The sequence below is a fragment of the Tachypleus tridentatus genome, chromosome 12 (genome assembly GCF_004210375.1).
Source record: "Tachypleus tridentatus isolate NWPU-2018 chromosome 12, ASM421037v1, whole genome shotgun sequence".
In the NCBI taxonomy this organism is placed as follows: Eukaryota; Metazoa; Arthropoda; class Merostomata; order Xiphosura; family Limulidae; genus Tachypleus; species Tachypleus tridentatus.
The window spans coordinates 69641406-69659517 of record NC_134836.1 but is presented as its reverse complement, the minus strand read 5'-3'; the positions used below and the strand labels follow the sequence as shown (position 1 = coordinate 69659517).

At 33.8% G+C, this 18112-nt stretch overlaps 1 protein-coding gene across 1 annotated transcript in view; it reads left to right on the top strand.

The window, feature by feature from the left end:
* LOC143233519 (corticotropin-releasing factor receptor 2-like) overlaps nucleotides 1–16192 on the top strand; it is a 37197-nt gene extending 21005 nt beyond the window's left edge. Inside the window, exons 4-11 of the mRNA XM_076469819.1 lie at nucleotides 2683–2795; nucleotides 4423–4552; nucleotides 6148–6304; nucleotides 6887–7017; nucleotides 8606–8691; nucleotides 9712–9847; nucleotides 11775–11816; nucleotides 13414–16192. Coding sequence (XP_076325934.1) covers nucleotides 2683–2795; nucleotides 4423–4552; nucleotides 6148–6304; nucleotides 6887–7017; nucleotides 8606–8691; nucleotides 9712–9847; nucleotides 11775–11816; nucleotides 13414–13689 — 1071 coding nt within the window. The 3' untranslated portion in view covers nucleotides 13690–16192. The remainder of the gene's footprint in view (nucleotides 1–2682; nucleotides 2796–4422; nucleotides 4553–6147; nucleotides 6305–6886; nucleotides 7018–8605; nucleotides 8692–9711; nucleotides 9848–11774; nucleotides 11817–13413) is intronic.
* Nucleotides 16193–18112: the final 1920 nt, after the last annotated feature.

The following is an 18112-nucleotide window of genomic DNA, read 5'->3' as shown; positions in this document are numbered from 1 at the left end:
AATTAAAAAAAATATAGACATGCAAATGTTCCACCCATTACGAATACTGGTCTATTATTTCTAGAGGAACAATAAATCATCATATTATGATAATACATTAGTGGCCCCTCTGGTGGCCACAGTTTAACTTCGAAAGAGACTTTCAGAGCTTTCAAATTATGAATTTTACGTGTTTAAAATGCTATAGTACTCTCGGAATGTTCATTCTGATTCATTCAGCTTCAATATGAAAGAGTAATGAGTTAGATTTTAAAATTAATTATTTCTACGAAACTCAAATTAATCTCAAACAAACAAAATTAACGAACTTCAAAATGCTTTATTTGTAATAATACCAGCTGCCAAATAATATCTTTAAAATTGTCATAACAAACATATTATACCATTTTTATCTCCCCCCCCCAGAAAACATTAGTTATACTCACTTCATTTTTCTTGCTTACTTATGCCCTCACCCCTCTCCCGTTAGCTCAGCGGAAAGTCTCACGGGTTATATGGCTAAAACTCTGTCTTCGATATTGTGCAGTTTTATGTTTAATAACAAAACACTCATTTATGATCATAAAAAGCATCTATGGAGACATAGATTTGTTTGTTTTTAAATTTTGTGCAAAGCTACACGAGGGCTATCTGCGCTAGCCGTCCTTAATTTAGCAGTGTAAGACTAGAGGGAAGGAAACTAGTCATCACCACCCACCGCCAACTCTTGGGTAACTTTTACCAACGAATAGTGGGACTGACAGTCACAATATAACGCACCCCCCGGCTGAAAGGGCGAGCATGTTTGATGCATCAGGAATTCGAACCTGCGACCCTTAGATTACGATTCGAGCGCCCTAATCATGCCGGGCCCAGGAGATAAAGAAACTATTATCGTCATGCCCCCTGGTGGTAACGAAGTATCAGTATTTTTGTCAATTTCCAGAGTAATTTGAGAAAGAACAACAATCGTAGATGTAGCTCAACTTCATATAGAACGTAATCGGAAACTACACGTAGCGAAGATATGATTTATTTCATATTTCGAATAAAAACACTCTCAACCATGTGCCTAGTTGGTTCTGACTATCATAAGAGGCAACAATAAGGTAAATCATTTATCATTATTTATATTCAAATGATATATCAAACTTTCGAACGTTTATTTTGGTGAAAATTATGAAGGTTAGAAATTTATAGCCCTATTTTAAACCCATTTGTGGCTTTACACCGAGTAAGTAAAACAATGAGATGATTCATGTGACCTTGCTTCAAAAACAAAACCTAAACTGTTTTATTATAACAAGTGCGCAGTAGTCTAACTTTTTGTTAAAATAATCTTTGTATCAGCACAGATTATCACACTTACACTGTTGAATTTCTGTTGTATTAGTAATCCTGATAACTTAACAATAACTTTAAAACATTACATGACAAAATTTAGGGTTTGATCCTCGCGGTGGGCAGAGTGTATGTAGCTCAACTTGTGTATATTCTAATTCAATCAAAAAACAGAACTTTCTTTGACTTATAAACTTACACCTCCAACAGAAATAGCCCGGCATAGCCAGATGGGTTAAGGTGTTCGATTCGTAATCTGAGGCTCGCGGGTTCGAATCCCCGTCGCACCAAACATGCTCGCCCTTTCAGCTGTGGGCGCGTTATAATGTGATAGTCAATCCCACTATTCGTTGGTAAAAGATTAATCTAAGAGTTGGCAGTAAGCGGTGATGACTAGCTGCCTTCTCTTTAGTCTTACGCTACTAAATTAGTAGCGCAGATATCCCTCGTGTAGCTTTGCACGAAATTAAAAAAAAAACCAACAGAAATATGCGCTAACCACTCAATACTATATGACCAGGATTGGATTTAAGCCTAAATGCCTAGTCTGGCCTAAAAAGGGGTCCAGTCAGTTTCAACTAACCTAACTGACCGTTAGTGACTATGACAACAACCTTCTGTTTCTAATTCTCAGTTTCTAACAATTCTTGCCACAAATATTTGTTTCCCTCTGGTACAACCATAAATCTACATATTTACAACGCTAAAATCAGGGGTTCGAATCCTCTCGATGGACTCAGCAGATAGCCCGATGTGGCTTTGCTTCCTGCAAACACACAACCATAACACTGCACAACAATTTTTTTGAAAAGTGTTGCTTCCTGAAAAGTTTTTGCTGATTGTGACAGGTACCTTGTGGGTATGCACAAATATAGTTTTGGTTTTGCTTCATCACGTAGGAACTCTGAGAAATAGACAGTTAACTGTTTACCGGCAATAACGTATTTAATTGCGTTTATGTTTCTAATACGCTATTAACTTCAACATAATTAAAAGTGTTTTGCTCCTGATTTTTGTTTGTATTTAATGTCCGGTGCATCACGTTGCAGTGTCCAACAGTAGTCAGCAAGCATTGACGGATTCCAGTTGCCCTAATATCGTTTTCCATTGTAGCAATGTCCTGGTGAAACTGAAGATTTCGATGAAACGGTACGTGATGGGCAAATTTTGATGTGATTTTCGTGATCAGCAACCACAAATCTGTAAGGAACACCCGACAATGTTCAAGAAGCAAAAACTTTGTTGTGCAGTGAATTATCAACCACCAATTAAAATGTGCTAGTGGCACCATCTCTTGTCAGTTTTATTATGCTGTTTCACATGTGATATATTTAAATAATTAAAATATTTGTTTTCTTGCAGGAAGACGAGAATTTCTCCTTCAGCCGAATGGCTGTAACGTACATTCTGTTCTCGTGCTCCTTGATGTCGCTTGTGTCTCTCTTCCTGGCTTTGTTTATATTCTACTATTTCAAGTAAGTTGGTACACAGAACATTCGTGTAGCTTTTATTATACTTAAGACAACATAAAGAGATACATTTGAATTTGGTCGAGTCGTGTATATAACTTATCAGACACTTTAAATATCGTTGAACAATCAAATTAAATGTGTGTTTATCTTTTCACGTGTTTCTCAGCATCTCGTCAACCTGCACTTTTACAGATATTTAATCAATATTTAAGAATCAATGCGCATGCTGATGCAAGGTGTGTGTGTGTGTATCGCAGAACGTGAGGTCGGTGGAAAAATGGGTAATATGAACAGTAGGTATCTATTTTCACGGAAAATTTCAAACTCTTCGACAGTGCAAGACCACTAACATAAGCTTACGGCTGAATAATTACACAGCGCCACCATTTTTATTATAGCGAGATTGTTAAACGACGCGAAAAGAGCATGAAGTTTTCTGTACAAGAGAAAGAAACTTGAGATTCCTAACCATGCCTCAGCCCAATTGAAGGCTATGATCTCAACAACAATATGAAAGCTGTAATTACGAAAGAGAACCCTTTAATCCAAAAAGCCATTACGGTGAAGCTGGGCATCTTAGTTCTGTTACACGTTAATTAAAAAAAGACGTTTGCGTTGGCAAACCTCAAAAGCCTCTATTCATAGCTGGTAAAGCAGTGGTACTTCTCACGAGAAGAATAAAATAAGAAACTGGTGTCATTTGGTCTGTTTTAACAATACTGGGAACTTTACAAAGATATTTACCTCGTATTTATTTACATTAACTGACTTTGATATAAACTGTGTTGTTGGGCCTAATCATAGAACCCGATCGACAATGAAGAATAAGTTTGAGAAATACACGACATCTGGAGTATCTTCACATATATATATAAATTGTTATTAATGCTGTCTTTTTACCTTCGAATGACTTGTGAGGATACAATGAATTTAGGATTGACACTTTCACCTATCACACATACACATGTGGATACATTTTGGTTAAAGTTGGTCACCTTCACCACCATAAAAACTTAAATAAATAACTCATTACACGAAAATGTATTTGAATCTAATACAAACTATGAAGTAAAATAATAAATTGGATCCATTAATCTTTCCTTGTATGTTTTATTGATTAATGTATTATAGAACACTGCATAACTGTTTTACTTCTTGTTTGTTTATTTATTTATTTTATTTATCGTTTGTTTACTTTTATTTGAGTTTTTTTCATGTCAGTAGAGTTATTCAGGTACAATATTTAAAGAAAATGAATTGGTATTAACTTTTACTGAAATACTAGATGGAAGTTTTGTTTGTACATTTTGCCACCAGAGGGATCTTCAACATAGTTAACTTACAATTGGCCAGATATTTTCCATGGAAGGAAATAACAGTACTGTAAATAGTAATAATCTGTTCATAAAAGACACATTAGAAACAAATATGGAAACCCTGGAACTATCGAAAAAGTTTTATTTTCAAGTGTCATTTTTTCTTTTTGAATTTGTGTTAGTATGTGAAACTGATATCTTGACCAGTCTTCCATTTGTTGTTGTTGTTTTTTTAAAAATTCTGCATCAAGAAATTACTTGAAATAAAACCATTCGATAACTACGTGTATAACAGAGTTGTTACAAACATCCAGGTCACTTCAGTGTTCAAGACTTCGGGTTCACCGAAACCTGGTGGTAGCTCTCATTCTTCACTCAATTTTACTTGTCATAATCTCGTTCCCAAGAGTTCTGCAGTCACAGCAGTTATCATACGTCGATGTCGTAAGTAGACTGCTTCTTCTAAGATTAAAACTATTTACACTTGTTTTTGAATATCTGACATGGAATTAAAATATTTCAAAAAAAAACCTGAACTAGAATTCTTAACTAAAACAGTTGCATTGTTTGCTACATCGCAAAAAGACACAGAATTGGCTGTCTGTGCATTGCTTAAAGTGGGCATCGAAACCTAGTGTTTAGCGTTATAAGCCATATGACTCACCGCTGAACCACATTGAATGACAAGAGATTATTTTAATTATATCTTAAACGCGTGCAAATTAAACTAATAAAATAACCAGTTTGCTTTTACTCCTAAATTAGAATTTACTTTTAGCCTAACTTTCCAAACTTTTTTTGCCGTACCCACTTATGAAAATAAAGAACAATTATTTCTTTGTAACTAACCACAGAGCTACACAATGGGCTATCTGTGCTCTGTTCACGACGAGTTTGTTTTTTTGAATTTCGCGCAAAGCTACTCGAGAGCTGTCTACGCTAGCCTAGCGTCCCTAATTTAGCAGTGTAAGACTAGAGGGAAGGCAGCTAGTCGTCACCACCCACCGCCAACTCTTGGGTTACTCTTTTACCAACAAATAGTGGGATTGACCGTCACATTATAACGCCCCCACGGCTGGAAGGGCGAGCATGTTTGACGTGACGGAGATTCGAACCCGCGACCCTCAGATTACGAGTCGCACGCCTTAACCCACCTGGCCATGCTAGGCCATCTCACGACGAGTATCGAAACTCGATTTTTAGCGTTGTAAGTATACAGACATACCGCTGTGCCAATAGAGAGCCGAGTAAACGAAATATTTTTCTGACATAACTTTTACTTATCTTCAAATGCATTATATATATTGTTGTTGGTATAAATAATGCAGCTACACAAAGGGCATCTGTGCTCTGCCCACCACGGGTATCGAAACCCGGTTTCTAGCAGTATAAGTCTGTAAACATACTGCTTGTTTACTATTTTCTTATATATAAGGAGAGAGGTTAGTAGCTTATCGAAATAGTTTTATGTTTATTGTGTTTATACGAAGTTTATTACTCTAACCAGTTCTTTATTTAGTCGCTACAACTGCTGTACGTAGCACTGGTGTTTCCAAAATGTTCATCTACAGTTTGACTCTTTCTCGTATTCTAGTAGATTGTTACATATATCTGTAAACATTTTAAAGAATATCTTACTTTGAAAATGTTCCTAAGGAAAGCAAAAAAATATGTCTAAAATAGATCACTTGGTCGTTATGATTAATGTGTTCGCACATGTAATGTTTCCTACCACATGTCCTGCTATAGAACTGCCTCAGTAAGTTGTTACTTTTGAGGAAAACCATAATATCCCAGTTCTATTCCTTGCTATGTACCACAGTATTTTTAAAAAAATCCTTTATTTTGTTTTAGTGAGTCCTCGTTGGCTCAGCGATAACCTTAAAGGTTTAAAACATAAAATGTCATGTTCGAATCCTTGATTGGATACAGCACATATAGTTCATTGTGCTGCCTTGTATTCAACAACAAAGAACATTGGTTTCTGACCTTTAGAATAACTATTGATAATTTTTACGATCCCTGGTGGATTTTTACAGGACTGGTTTTGTAAGTCAATACTGACTCTCAAGATGTACGCTGCCATGGCTAGCATTAACTGGATGTTTGTGGAAGGACTTCTTCTACACAGCCGGATCACCATCTCCATATTCAATAAGGATGCTCCTTTTAAACTCTATTACTTCATTGGTTGGGGTGAGTACTGTCAATGAGTAATACGTATTCTTACTTATCTAGAAACCAGTAGGAAGACTGTTAAACTTGTATATATTTATAGGCATCCACCATTTTATACATCGAGAGCGAGGGGGCGTTTTATCTAACTCTCTTCACGTCGGGGCTACATTCCAATAACTAACACTATGTTTCTTATCAGGGCTACATTCCAATAACTAACACCATGTTTCTTATCAACAAGTAATTTTCACTCATATCTAGCAGTTTTGGAAAATATTTAAAATACAGTGATATATCTAAGATAACCTATTTAAAAAATTAATAAAAATAGCTTACAGGACTAGTATTACATTATAGTATATAAGGACTAGTACTACAATATAATATTTGAAGGAATAGTTCTCCATTATAATCTTTATAGAAATAGTATTATGATATATTTACAAAGCCAGTAAGTAAATATAATCATTGCAGGACTAGTACTTCAGTATAATATTTACAGGACTAGTACTTAATAATATCTCACGTCACAAATAAATGCAAGCACCTTGTGGTGCTGTTTTTGCAAAACCCCTCAAGCTGGAATTTTATTTTTCTTAGGTTTTCCTCTAGTTTGTGTAGTTTCCTGGGCCGCAAGCATGTCTCTGTTTCTAGATTCGCCATGTTGGAGAGGATACGGAAATACAAAATACATATGGCTAATTACAGGGCCCATGATAACTGCGCTCTTGGTAAGTCCTGATTTAGTGTTTTTGTGTCTGAAAATATCGATCATTTCTTGCACTTTATGCCCATAATTTGTCAGCGTTTTGTTTCTGAAGAAACGTTAGCCTTCATTGCTTTAAAGATAATAATTTTTCTCGTAAAGATTTTACGTATCATTTTCTGAGCATAAAATGGATGATATACATGTTAATAGCCACTTCATTGTCTAGTGGTTTTAGGTCTAAGTGTTGTGGAACATAAATATTATTTATTGAGCTAAAGTATTCCCTAAAAGTCGTTATTGGATAAAACTGCATTTCCAACTTTTTATTTTGAGACAACGAAAGCCTTCTGTATTATATAATTAATTTATTTCATTATATTTTTTTTAACAGGTCTATGAAATACAAACGTTCGTGAATTCACTCGATCGGTTTGAAAATCGTCAACGGATTTCCATAAGCTGGTGTATAATACGGCTTTTAATACGGTTATAGAAAATTCGAATAGGGCTTTAATCTACTTAGTTCCCAGAGAAACGCTTAAATTATTAGTTTTCTTATTAAATTTCAAAATTTAATTATTCAACCCGACCGGTACAGGCTAAATTACCCAGGTCGGAGAACTCTAGGTGTTACTATCCCTAATACTAAAGCAGCAGCTAGAAGGAACGCAGCGAGCCAGCAGCATCCGCTGTCACCAAGGGACTTGTCCAATTATTTGAACTGAATAATAAGCTTAAAAAATGAACCAACAGGTACGGTGCGTGTTAAGCAGCATCGCATCTTCAACTCTGCACTCTCAGACCCGCAGCCCGACACGCTAACTACCTTCCCAATCTTAATACGTAACCTTTCACTCACCCAATTAATTGATTATTGTTTGTTATGTTCCGTGTCTTCTCTCTGACATAAAGCTTGCATTTAGCAGTTATTTAGAACTATGACAGTACTAGAATAAATTCAAGTTAACCCAGCGTGACCAGGTGGTTAAGGCGTGCGACTCGTAATCTGAGGGTCGCGGGTTTGAATCCCCGTCACACCAAACATGCTTGCCCTTTCAGCCGTGGGGACGTTATAATGTTACAGTCAATCCTGCTATTCGTTGGTAAAATAGTAGCCCAAGAGTTGGCGGTGGATGGTGATGACTAGCTGCCTTTCCTCTAGTCTTACACTGCTAAATCAGGGATGACTAGCGCAGATAGCTCTCGTGTAGCTTTGCGCGTAATTCAAAACAAAACAAATTAAAGTTAATTTGATTAAACTGACGAAAACAAATAAAACGGCAGTTTTGTTGGAAAATATTATTATATTTTTAAAACTTATGAACTATATTATTTCCTTAAAATTGATAAGTTTTATTTTTATATCGTTAGTTAGTTTCAAGAGAATAACTAAATCTCCTGTTGTTTCATATTAAATCAATGCAGTTTTTTGAACGTCGAACAAAAATCAGGAGATTGATTAGTAATTAACACATAATTATGTCTGGATTTTTAACGAAACTTTTGAGTTCCATTAAAGCACTTGTTTAATATATATGCTAAATTGAAACTGTGAATATACTATTCCATTAGTTACAAAAGTTTTTTTTTTTTTTGTTTGTCGTATCCAGGTCAATACAGTGTTTCTGATCAATGTTATACGAATATTAGTAACCAAGCTCCGGATGAGTGTCTCTATAGAAACGACTCAAGTCAGGTAAACAGTCAGTCATTCTTTCGGTTTTTCAGAACTAGCACGATCAAATTTAATCTTAAATATTCCCGAGGTTAAAACAAAAAGACGTTCCATATAAAATAATTAACCAGTGCAATGAAAGAGCCCCTGGTGTCTTGTGTATGCATAACACAAGCTGATATGTCTTGTTTTTAATCATGAGGTCCCCGTAGTGATGTCTTATCAAAATACAACTCAGTTTCACATGACATTTGTCTATATATTTAAAATATTACAGTCAATAATATTGCAAAAACAGTCTTTTGTTTTTAATTAATTAATAAACCGAATGTTATTGTACTGTTTTTTTCATTTACTTGCAATACACCATTTTTTTATTATGTGACATCACAATAGCGGGCACAACATTAATAGCTCATTAGGTATATTTGTGTTTATCCAGATAGAGCTATATCACAGAAAGTATATATTTATCCACCAACATTTTATCGAAAGAAGTGAATTAATATTTTTTTTCAAAACCAAATCAAGTAAACATTTTCGAACAAGGTTACAAGAATTTAATACAAAAAAAAAAGAACTGGTCAAAGCTAATATATTCAACACGTCACGTAGTTTCCAGAAATAATAGGTTAGATAATGTCACCTTCTGATCAAACAAGTTCATAAAATGTTTTTAACTGTCGCCATTTTTATGCTACTTTATTTTTTGAACTTGATATATTCTTACATAGTAGGTTATTCATTGTTGTAACACAATCATATATTGTTGTAACACAGTCATCCCTTGTTGTAACATAATTATCCATTATTATAACACAATTATCCATTATTATAACACAATCATCCATTGTTGTAACACAATTATATATTGTAACACAACCATCTATTGTTGTAACACAATTATATATTGTAACACAACCATCTGTTGTTATAACACAATTATCCATTATAATAACACAATAATCTATTGTTGTAACACAATCATCCCTTATTGTAACACAATTATATATTGTTGTAACACACTCATTCATTTCCCAGGAAAGCCATCAAAGCTACCGCTCTTCTTTTCCCTCTACTTGGAATCACACACCTTCTCTTCTGCATCAATCCTCGTGACGATTCTCATCTGGAGAGGGCGTACATGATCACCAACGCTGTGCTCCAATCTTCCCAGGTGGGGGTCACAGTAACAAGACATACCGTAGAGCAGGGTAAAGTTGGGAGACGGCTTGAATAAGTAACGAAAGAAATTATTGTCACAAAGAACAAATATACAACGTTTCGAGAAACCCTATGTAATTACCCATTCAAACTGTCTCCAAATTTGATTTTCTAAAACTAGATTTAGCGTAATCAAGTTCAACTAACATTTTTCTTTAATCTATAATTAAGTTCTGTTTTTACATTTCTTCATTTTTCTTGTTTCTATGATTTTCAATCATACAAGAATTTCAAGGTTACAGTAATGAATTTTCACATTATATTGTAGCATTTAAAATATCACACTAACAAGAAATAACTATGTCAGTTGACGACCAGGAATGTTAAAGGTTTGTTTTAACTGTTATAATACTAATATGTGAAGTAACTATGTCAGTTGACGACCAGGAATGTTAAAGGTTTATTTCAACTGTTATAAACATGTGTTCGTTGAACAAGTTTCCAGCAAGACACACATGTTTTCCATTCTACTTTCTAATCACTAATGTATAATTCACATTTCTCTGTCTCAGAAGAAACTATTGATCCGTAAGACTGTGAACTCTGACTGAATTACGATCAAACACGGATTTATGTAACTTAATGTCGAACATTATCGTCTAAACATTTTATTCAAATATTAATAATTCCATTTTGCAAAGTGATGTATTTTCACACTCCTGGACCTTTTTTCACCTGGTTGATGTTGTATAGTTTTAAACATAAAATGACGCTGGAAGCATAAATGTGGTTTACTGAACTGCTTTATAGGTTTGGAGATACAACAACAGTTGTTTTACTTCTTGTTTCCGTTTAAAAATTGAAAATATTAATTTTGTTGTGATTAATTTTATTACTTGTTTAATTTGTTTACAGTTCGTTTCCTACATGAATCTTTGGACTTAAAATAGAGCTTCGCTTAAATAATTTTAATTGTATTTTTACATTCTTCAAACTACTCGTTATAAATTAATCCCCTAACTCGTGGGTTAACTAGCTTTCCAAACTGTCTAACTCCCTTCAATTTCTTTACTGTATTGTAGCGCCACCTCTCGTTGAAAATAGTTTATATCATGTGTAACTGGTATATCATATATGTCTTTTATCACCTTTACAGCTTCATTCTATTTTTAAGAAAATAGCAATGAAAAGAGATTTAAATATGGAAAATTTTTTAAATATTTTACAACTTATTTTAATGTGAAGTATGATACTTCTTTATTGAAACAATCGTGTGAATTTCTGTGTCAATTATTAAATTATTAAATGAAGAATGGATCCATATTTATCTTATTTCTATACTTCCATTTTATATTCGTCAATCTAACTGTAAATCAATTGTCTTGTTTTTGGCGATCCACAGGCAATGGTATAAGACACACAACAAATGTACATAATTCAATTTATGGTATTTACAATTATTAATTTGGGATTTATATTTATTACTATATTAGTTTTATAATGTTGTAGCGTATTATTTTGTTCGTTACTCTCTCAGTAAATGGTAATTTAACAAATTTGATGTACTACTGTGCACCCCATTAAATACTGTCGTGAACTACAGGTTGAGAAATCCTACCCTAACTTATTATCTCCTATTGATAAAATGTAGATCAACTACCATTGCGCAAGGAATGTAATGTACTGTTGCTGTTATGTAAGTTATAGTTGTAAGCCTAATTTTATTTTTTCTATTACTTAAGATCTGGGATAATCATTAAATGTGATGAAATAAACCGTAAAAACGTAATTTGTAATGTTCTTAAGGCATTTTTCGTTAAGTTTTAATAAATAAGCAGGTCCATCTCTGCGTTCATTCGATATTTTTTGTCAAATTTTTCTAGGCCTATTATACGTTTTTTGAATGTTAAGTGACATTTTTATTGTTTACTGAATTTCAGGGAATATTTGTTGCAGTTCTCTACTGCTTTATGAATTCAGAGGTAAGAGTTATTTTACGTTATTTAGATATATATTATTTTAATATTCCAAATTTTTCTATATTTAGTTGTTTATTTTCCTTTTGTGTTACTTAGATTCCTACAAGTCGCTTACAAAGTTTCAGCTCCTATGTTTCTAATATCTAAGAGCGACCGTTGCTAACCCTGAATCAATTAGTTTTGTTTTTTAATTTCGTTCAAAGCTGCTCGAGGGATATCTATGCTAGCCGTCCCTAATTTAGTAGTGTAAGACTTGAGGGAAGACAACTAGTCATCACCACCCACTGCCAACTCTTGGGCTACTCTTTTACCAACGAATAGTGGGATTGACCGTCACGTTATAACGCCCCCACGGCTGAAAGGGGCGAGCATGTTTGGCACGACGGGGATGGGAACCCGCGATCCTCAGATTACGAGTCGCACACCTTAACACGCTTGGCCATGGCGGGCCAAATCAATTAATATAGTTTACGTCATTTTAAGTTGCATAATATCAATAAGCTTAAATGCCTTAGGCTTAGGTCACAGTTTCCAAATATAGAATGGCACAAGATGAGAGAATTATGCTTCTCAAAATTTTCGAGTGACAGCAAAATCGTCAAATAGTTAGAATTTTTTTCATAGGTTATTCAAATTACTGTAGTTTTCTTGTAATACCAATTGTAACATTATTTCTTGAAAAGAGTATGTCACTAGCAACTTGTTTTGCACTTTTTATAAAATTCTAATTAAATCAAGATTTTCCACAGTAATGCATTAATAGTTAGTTAATATGTAGCTCCCATAGATAAGTTTTGGGGGCGTATTGCTTTAAAATTTGGGACTCAATTCCCGCAGTGGACAAAGCGAAAGGTATTGTTTAACTTTCGGTAAAAGAAATTTCAATACAAAAATAAACGACCTTTTAACACCGAAATGTTGTTTTTATTTAATTGGACAATCAACGTTTCGCATTACAACAAAGTTCACTAAAACACAAACCGAAACAGTAAACTCTAAAGCGAAACGTTGAGCGTACAATGAAAAACACAACATTTTGGTGTTATCAGTTCGTTTATTTCTAGCATTATAATGTGTCTTATATACACGAAAAATAAAATAATGAAAACAACTTTTGAAGATAATATGTTCATAGAAAAAAAAAACGCCGGTAGAAATCACTTGCAATAGGTTGTTGTCGTTTGTAATTAAGCACAAAAGTGTACAATGGGATATCTGCGCCCACCACGGGTATCGAAATGCGAGTTTTAGCATTATAAGCCGTCAAACTTACCATTGAGCCACTTGTAAAACGAAGCTTAGTTTTTGTTTTATATTTCATGCAAAGTTACATGAAGGCTATCTACATCAGATAATTTAGCTATGGATTGAAGGGAACATGGGAATTGTCGAAACTAGTTTCCATTAGTGTCCATTAGTGTAGATTTAAACTTGTTTGTAAGTTACTTTACATTATATTGTGTATTTACTTATGTTTTCCTAAATGTTTTAATCTTTTCATTTTTCTTTTTATTGAGAGAGTTTTCAGAATCTGCATATGACCAAAAGGCATTAACTCTGCTTTTTATTTATTTGACAGTCAAATGGATATTTTTTTCAGGTGCAGACTGTCATGCGAAACGCCTACTTGCGCGCCGTATTGCGGAGAAATCCCAATCGATGTTTAATTCGTGGTCGAGGACAATCACATACATCGGCCACGTACTTAACAAACTACGACACTACTGTTTCTGACACTACTCATCACAAGATGTCGCCATCTACAAACATTATGCTGCCACTACACGACGTATGTCTACCGGAGAAGTACTGTGGGAGAAAAAAACTTAAAGCGCCAGAAGAGAAGTCTGATCGTGAAATAATTTTTACATTTTAATAACCTGTAATGGTGCTGTCACCTACCTTCAATAAATCAAACCTTCAACTGAGTCGCAAGTTAAGTTCCAAAGGATCGGCATAAATGTTATCGAAGTGATTTTTTTTTCTGTCTCACTGATTTACCCACTCAGTACGTCTTGTTTAAGCATAGATATAAAGAACAAAAACTATCGTGCTTATATTTTATTTTGTTATTGTTATTATTGTTTCTTTAATATTACAGCGCTGGAATCATAAAACCTGAAAGGTATTTTAAGATTATTACATTGCTGCTATATTGCAGAGACTTAGAAGATAAACACCATAATGTTACAAATACTACGAAGTTTATTTGGTTTAACATGTGAAAAATCTTAAAGTATTTAAAACAGTTGTTGATAACTACCAAACATGCATAGCAAAGCCTGAGCACAAGGCTATAAATATACGAACTTTCAATGCTAGAGTCTGGGTTCGATTCCTCGTAGTTGCAAAGTGCAGATAGCCCCTTTGCGTAGCCTCCCACTAAGGGAGCAACAGTAACCTAAGAACAACTACATTATATCCATAACTTGGTTCATCGCAACACCAATAAGACGTGGTAACAAATAAAACCTAAATATACTGGCAATAAATTGGTCAGAATCAACTTACTAAAGAGTGGATTATAAAAAGTAACATTTTAATTATTCCTACAGTAACATACAAAAATGTAGCAATATAAAATTAGATGTGTTATTTTTAACATGGTTAATTTCTACCTTTCAGTATTTTACCAAATATGGAGAAAAAGCCTCATATGTGTTAACTAATCTCTGTTCTTTTTGTTATGTTTCTGTAACACATTAAAATATTAATAATCTTGGAATTGATACAGAGTTTTCGTTTATTGTCTTTCGTAATGTGAGTAACTTGTTTCCAAAACTTACTACACTGAATCTTCCGCTGACGTGCCCCCTGCAGAGGAAGGGGAAAAATATGGTCCATAAGCTTAAAGAACACAAAGACAGGTCATCATATATTTCTGAATCTTCGGGTATCTATAAATCATTTGGCTTGATTGGTCAGAGAAGTATTTTAAGTTGAAGAAACAAAAATATTATAATATCAAAGTTAGACAAATGATATTTCTCAGTCCAATCATAACCAACATCCAGGATGTTAGTATACATTTTGAAGACGGTTTCGTGGGAGTGTGTGTTTTTTTTCCGATGTTAACTCAGTCGTAGATTAGTTTATAGTCAAGCTGTATTTATTAGGTATTGGTCTATGCCCTGAGCGTAATATTTGTTATGGTGTCAGTTGCTAGTGGTAAAAACGTTTGTCACTGACCTGCTTCAAGTTTGTTTGTCATGTAGTCCATTAGGTTACTGATTAAGTTATCTAACATTACGTAGCCAATCTACTACTAAGTGTTAAATACACTGTTATTGTTATACTTAAGTATCTAGTAGTGATCACCGTTGGTAGTATCAAGTAAGCCACGTGGAAGACTTACCTGTTAGCTAGATGGTAAGTTGTAGAAGTCACCTTACACTATGTCTACCAGGTTGTAACTACCAGATGCAGTAATTGAATCCGAACCCGAGTTTTGTGAGGGTGCCACTATGGACATCACGTGATTCTGGATTTTATGAAGGTGTAACTCTGACGTAATACGTGACACCGGGTCTATTGGATGTGCAGTTGTAGACATCACGTAGTACTAGATTTTGTCGTACTGCCACAGTGGACATTACAGTCGAAGATTTGTTTTCATTTAGTTTCACATGGTGGTGTTTATTAACTCGTTGATGATGCTAACTGCTTTGTTGACCACTAGTTCTAAGTAACTTCAAGTGTGTATCAGAGTGTGAACTGTTGATGGCCGAGTGAAGAGTATCTGAATGTCTTCCACTTCTTACATATATATATACCCGGCATATATAATTATCTTCACTGACGTAAATAGCATTATATCAGCGGTATTTATTAACGATTTAAAACTTAGTGATTCATATAGATCGTTGGGTGCTGAACAATTTTGTTTTTAATGAAGTTCCGGAGTTGCTGATAAGTTATATTTAGTAAGTTATATGAATTATCTATCTACATTATTTCAGGTAATGTTTATCTTTTCCATGATGGTATTATATAAAACAGTAGTGTCTATTCCCTTTCGTAACGATCGAGACGTGTAAGTTTTTACACACTGATGGAATAAGATATAACTTACTACTGTATGCTTGTCAGTATTGTAACTTACAAAATTACGTCCTATACAAAAGTCTATAAATCACTTTAATTTGTGTTTTATAATGTCAACTGTAGTTTTATCATAGAGTGTATAGCAGTTGGCGAAGGAGTGGTAGTGAAATGTATTTCTGAAATTTAAATATGACTCTTAGAAATTCCGGTTTACTATTACGGATTCTAAATCTTCAAAAACGTTTAAACTATATGTTGTTGAAGGTGTAATTATAGCTTGTTTGAAAAACAAAACACGATACTTCAAAAAAAATTATATAAGTTAGCAAAATTAGTCCCAGATCAATTAATAACATAATGTACTTTTAATGATGTAATAAAATGTTTCATGTGGTCTACGACAGTTTTAGATTCTTACCAAACAACGAAGGCAAAGTTAATTGTTTCTACCTTTATGTCCATAACGAACCACGCTACTTCTATATAAATAAAATAATTGCATAAAGTTATTGCTACTACACAAGCAACTTCTCAGTCAAATGCTACTGTAAACACGTAACTCTTAATATTAACACAGTAATAAACGAATAATGGCTTAACTTTTCAAATAATGCTAATAATTTAACTGCTAAAATATACTGCAGTGTTAAACATGCAGTTTAATATTAGCATAATAGAGGAAACTTTAAAAGTGGACACAATAATAACAGTAAAGAAATATTAAAAATTAATTAACACTAATTCAGTATAGAAAACGTAACCTTTCTGTCTAAGCCTAACTCTCACTATCTAAAATTATCTCCTGTTCCTAACACAGTATTTACAATATAACTGGTACACGTAAATTTTTAATTTATTGGTGAAATACAGATATTTAAATTGTGACTCGAAATCTACGTATTTCAGCAGAAACGTGATTATAAGTTATGTTTAACATACCTCGTCTTTAGAATTCAGTCTTCTTCCAGATATGCTTTGGTTTGTTTGAAGTTAAGCAGAAAAGACTATATTTGCTGGGCACATTCCAGTTATGCACTTAGTTTTGTGTTGTAGAATCAGTAACAGATAAAGCAATATTTTAAAGTTGACTGCGAAACTAAACAGAGTTTATCCGAACACTAAAACAGTAACTCTATAGCTTTCACCTAGATTTTCTAATAACTCTTTATATTGAATTATAAAACCAATTCAATTATATGAATTAATGTTTCAGGTGGTTCAATGAAACAAACGTCATTTGTTTAAACACTGAGCCGAAAGTGGAAACCAAGTTTAACAACAATGAATATGTAAGAAACATATATAATTGACTACAACATACCATTACTAAAATAATGTTAAAAATGTACTTTCTCTGTAGAAATACAGAAGTTAGAGTGTAGCGCTCATTATTTTAACAATTGACGACTATTACATTTGTTACCAGTCGTGAAAATTAGAACAGTTCTTTACGTGACAACGCTTAACTTTATAACAATGATGAAACGTATACTGTTGACACTATTGAAAATCAGATTGGTTGCTTGTGCAACAATATTATAATAGTGATCTCCGTTAAACTAATTTATTGGCGTAAGACATTATGTGCTATAATAAGTGTCGTAAGTATTATTTTTAATAATTAAATAATATTAAAACACAACTTATAAAACAAAACCATCATTATGGTATGTCACTGTTGATCCAGGAATTCACAGTACTGTAGATCTAAAACATTTCCTAGTCCCTTTTGTCTTGTAACGTCCAACACTTTGTGTGTCTTGGTGCAGTAAACCTCTTCAAAATATATATCACCCAAACACTCAGCCTTTTGTCTTACTTTTGTCCTGTCTTTGCTTATTCACCTTAGATGTTGTCCAATCACTCACCACTTTCTCTTACTTTCGAGCTGTCTTGGTGAGCCGGCTCACCTCCAGGTGTTGTCCAGATAATCACTTCCTTGTGAAACAAGCTATCTCAGGAGGTTGTCCATTCATTCAGCTCTTTATTTTCCATTAGATCTCTTTCCACCAGTTTCGACAGTGATGCACAACTTTGCTAAAGCCTTTTTATTCATCACATCCCCCCAAAATATTTTGGCTTCATTATAACTTTTATAAGTAGTTATAGCAACGCAGCTTCTAACAGAAAGAGAGTGATAGTGAAACCGACCCATATAGCAAGTTGCTAGGGGTTCGTGAAAAGAGATGGAAACCATTACTGCAAATATTATTAACAGAAGTAATTAATGTGACTATACAAAACGTAATATAGTC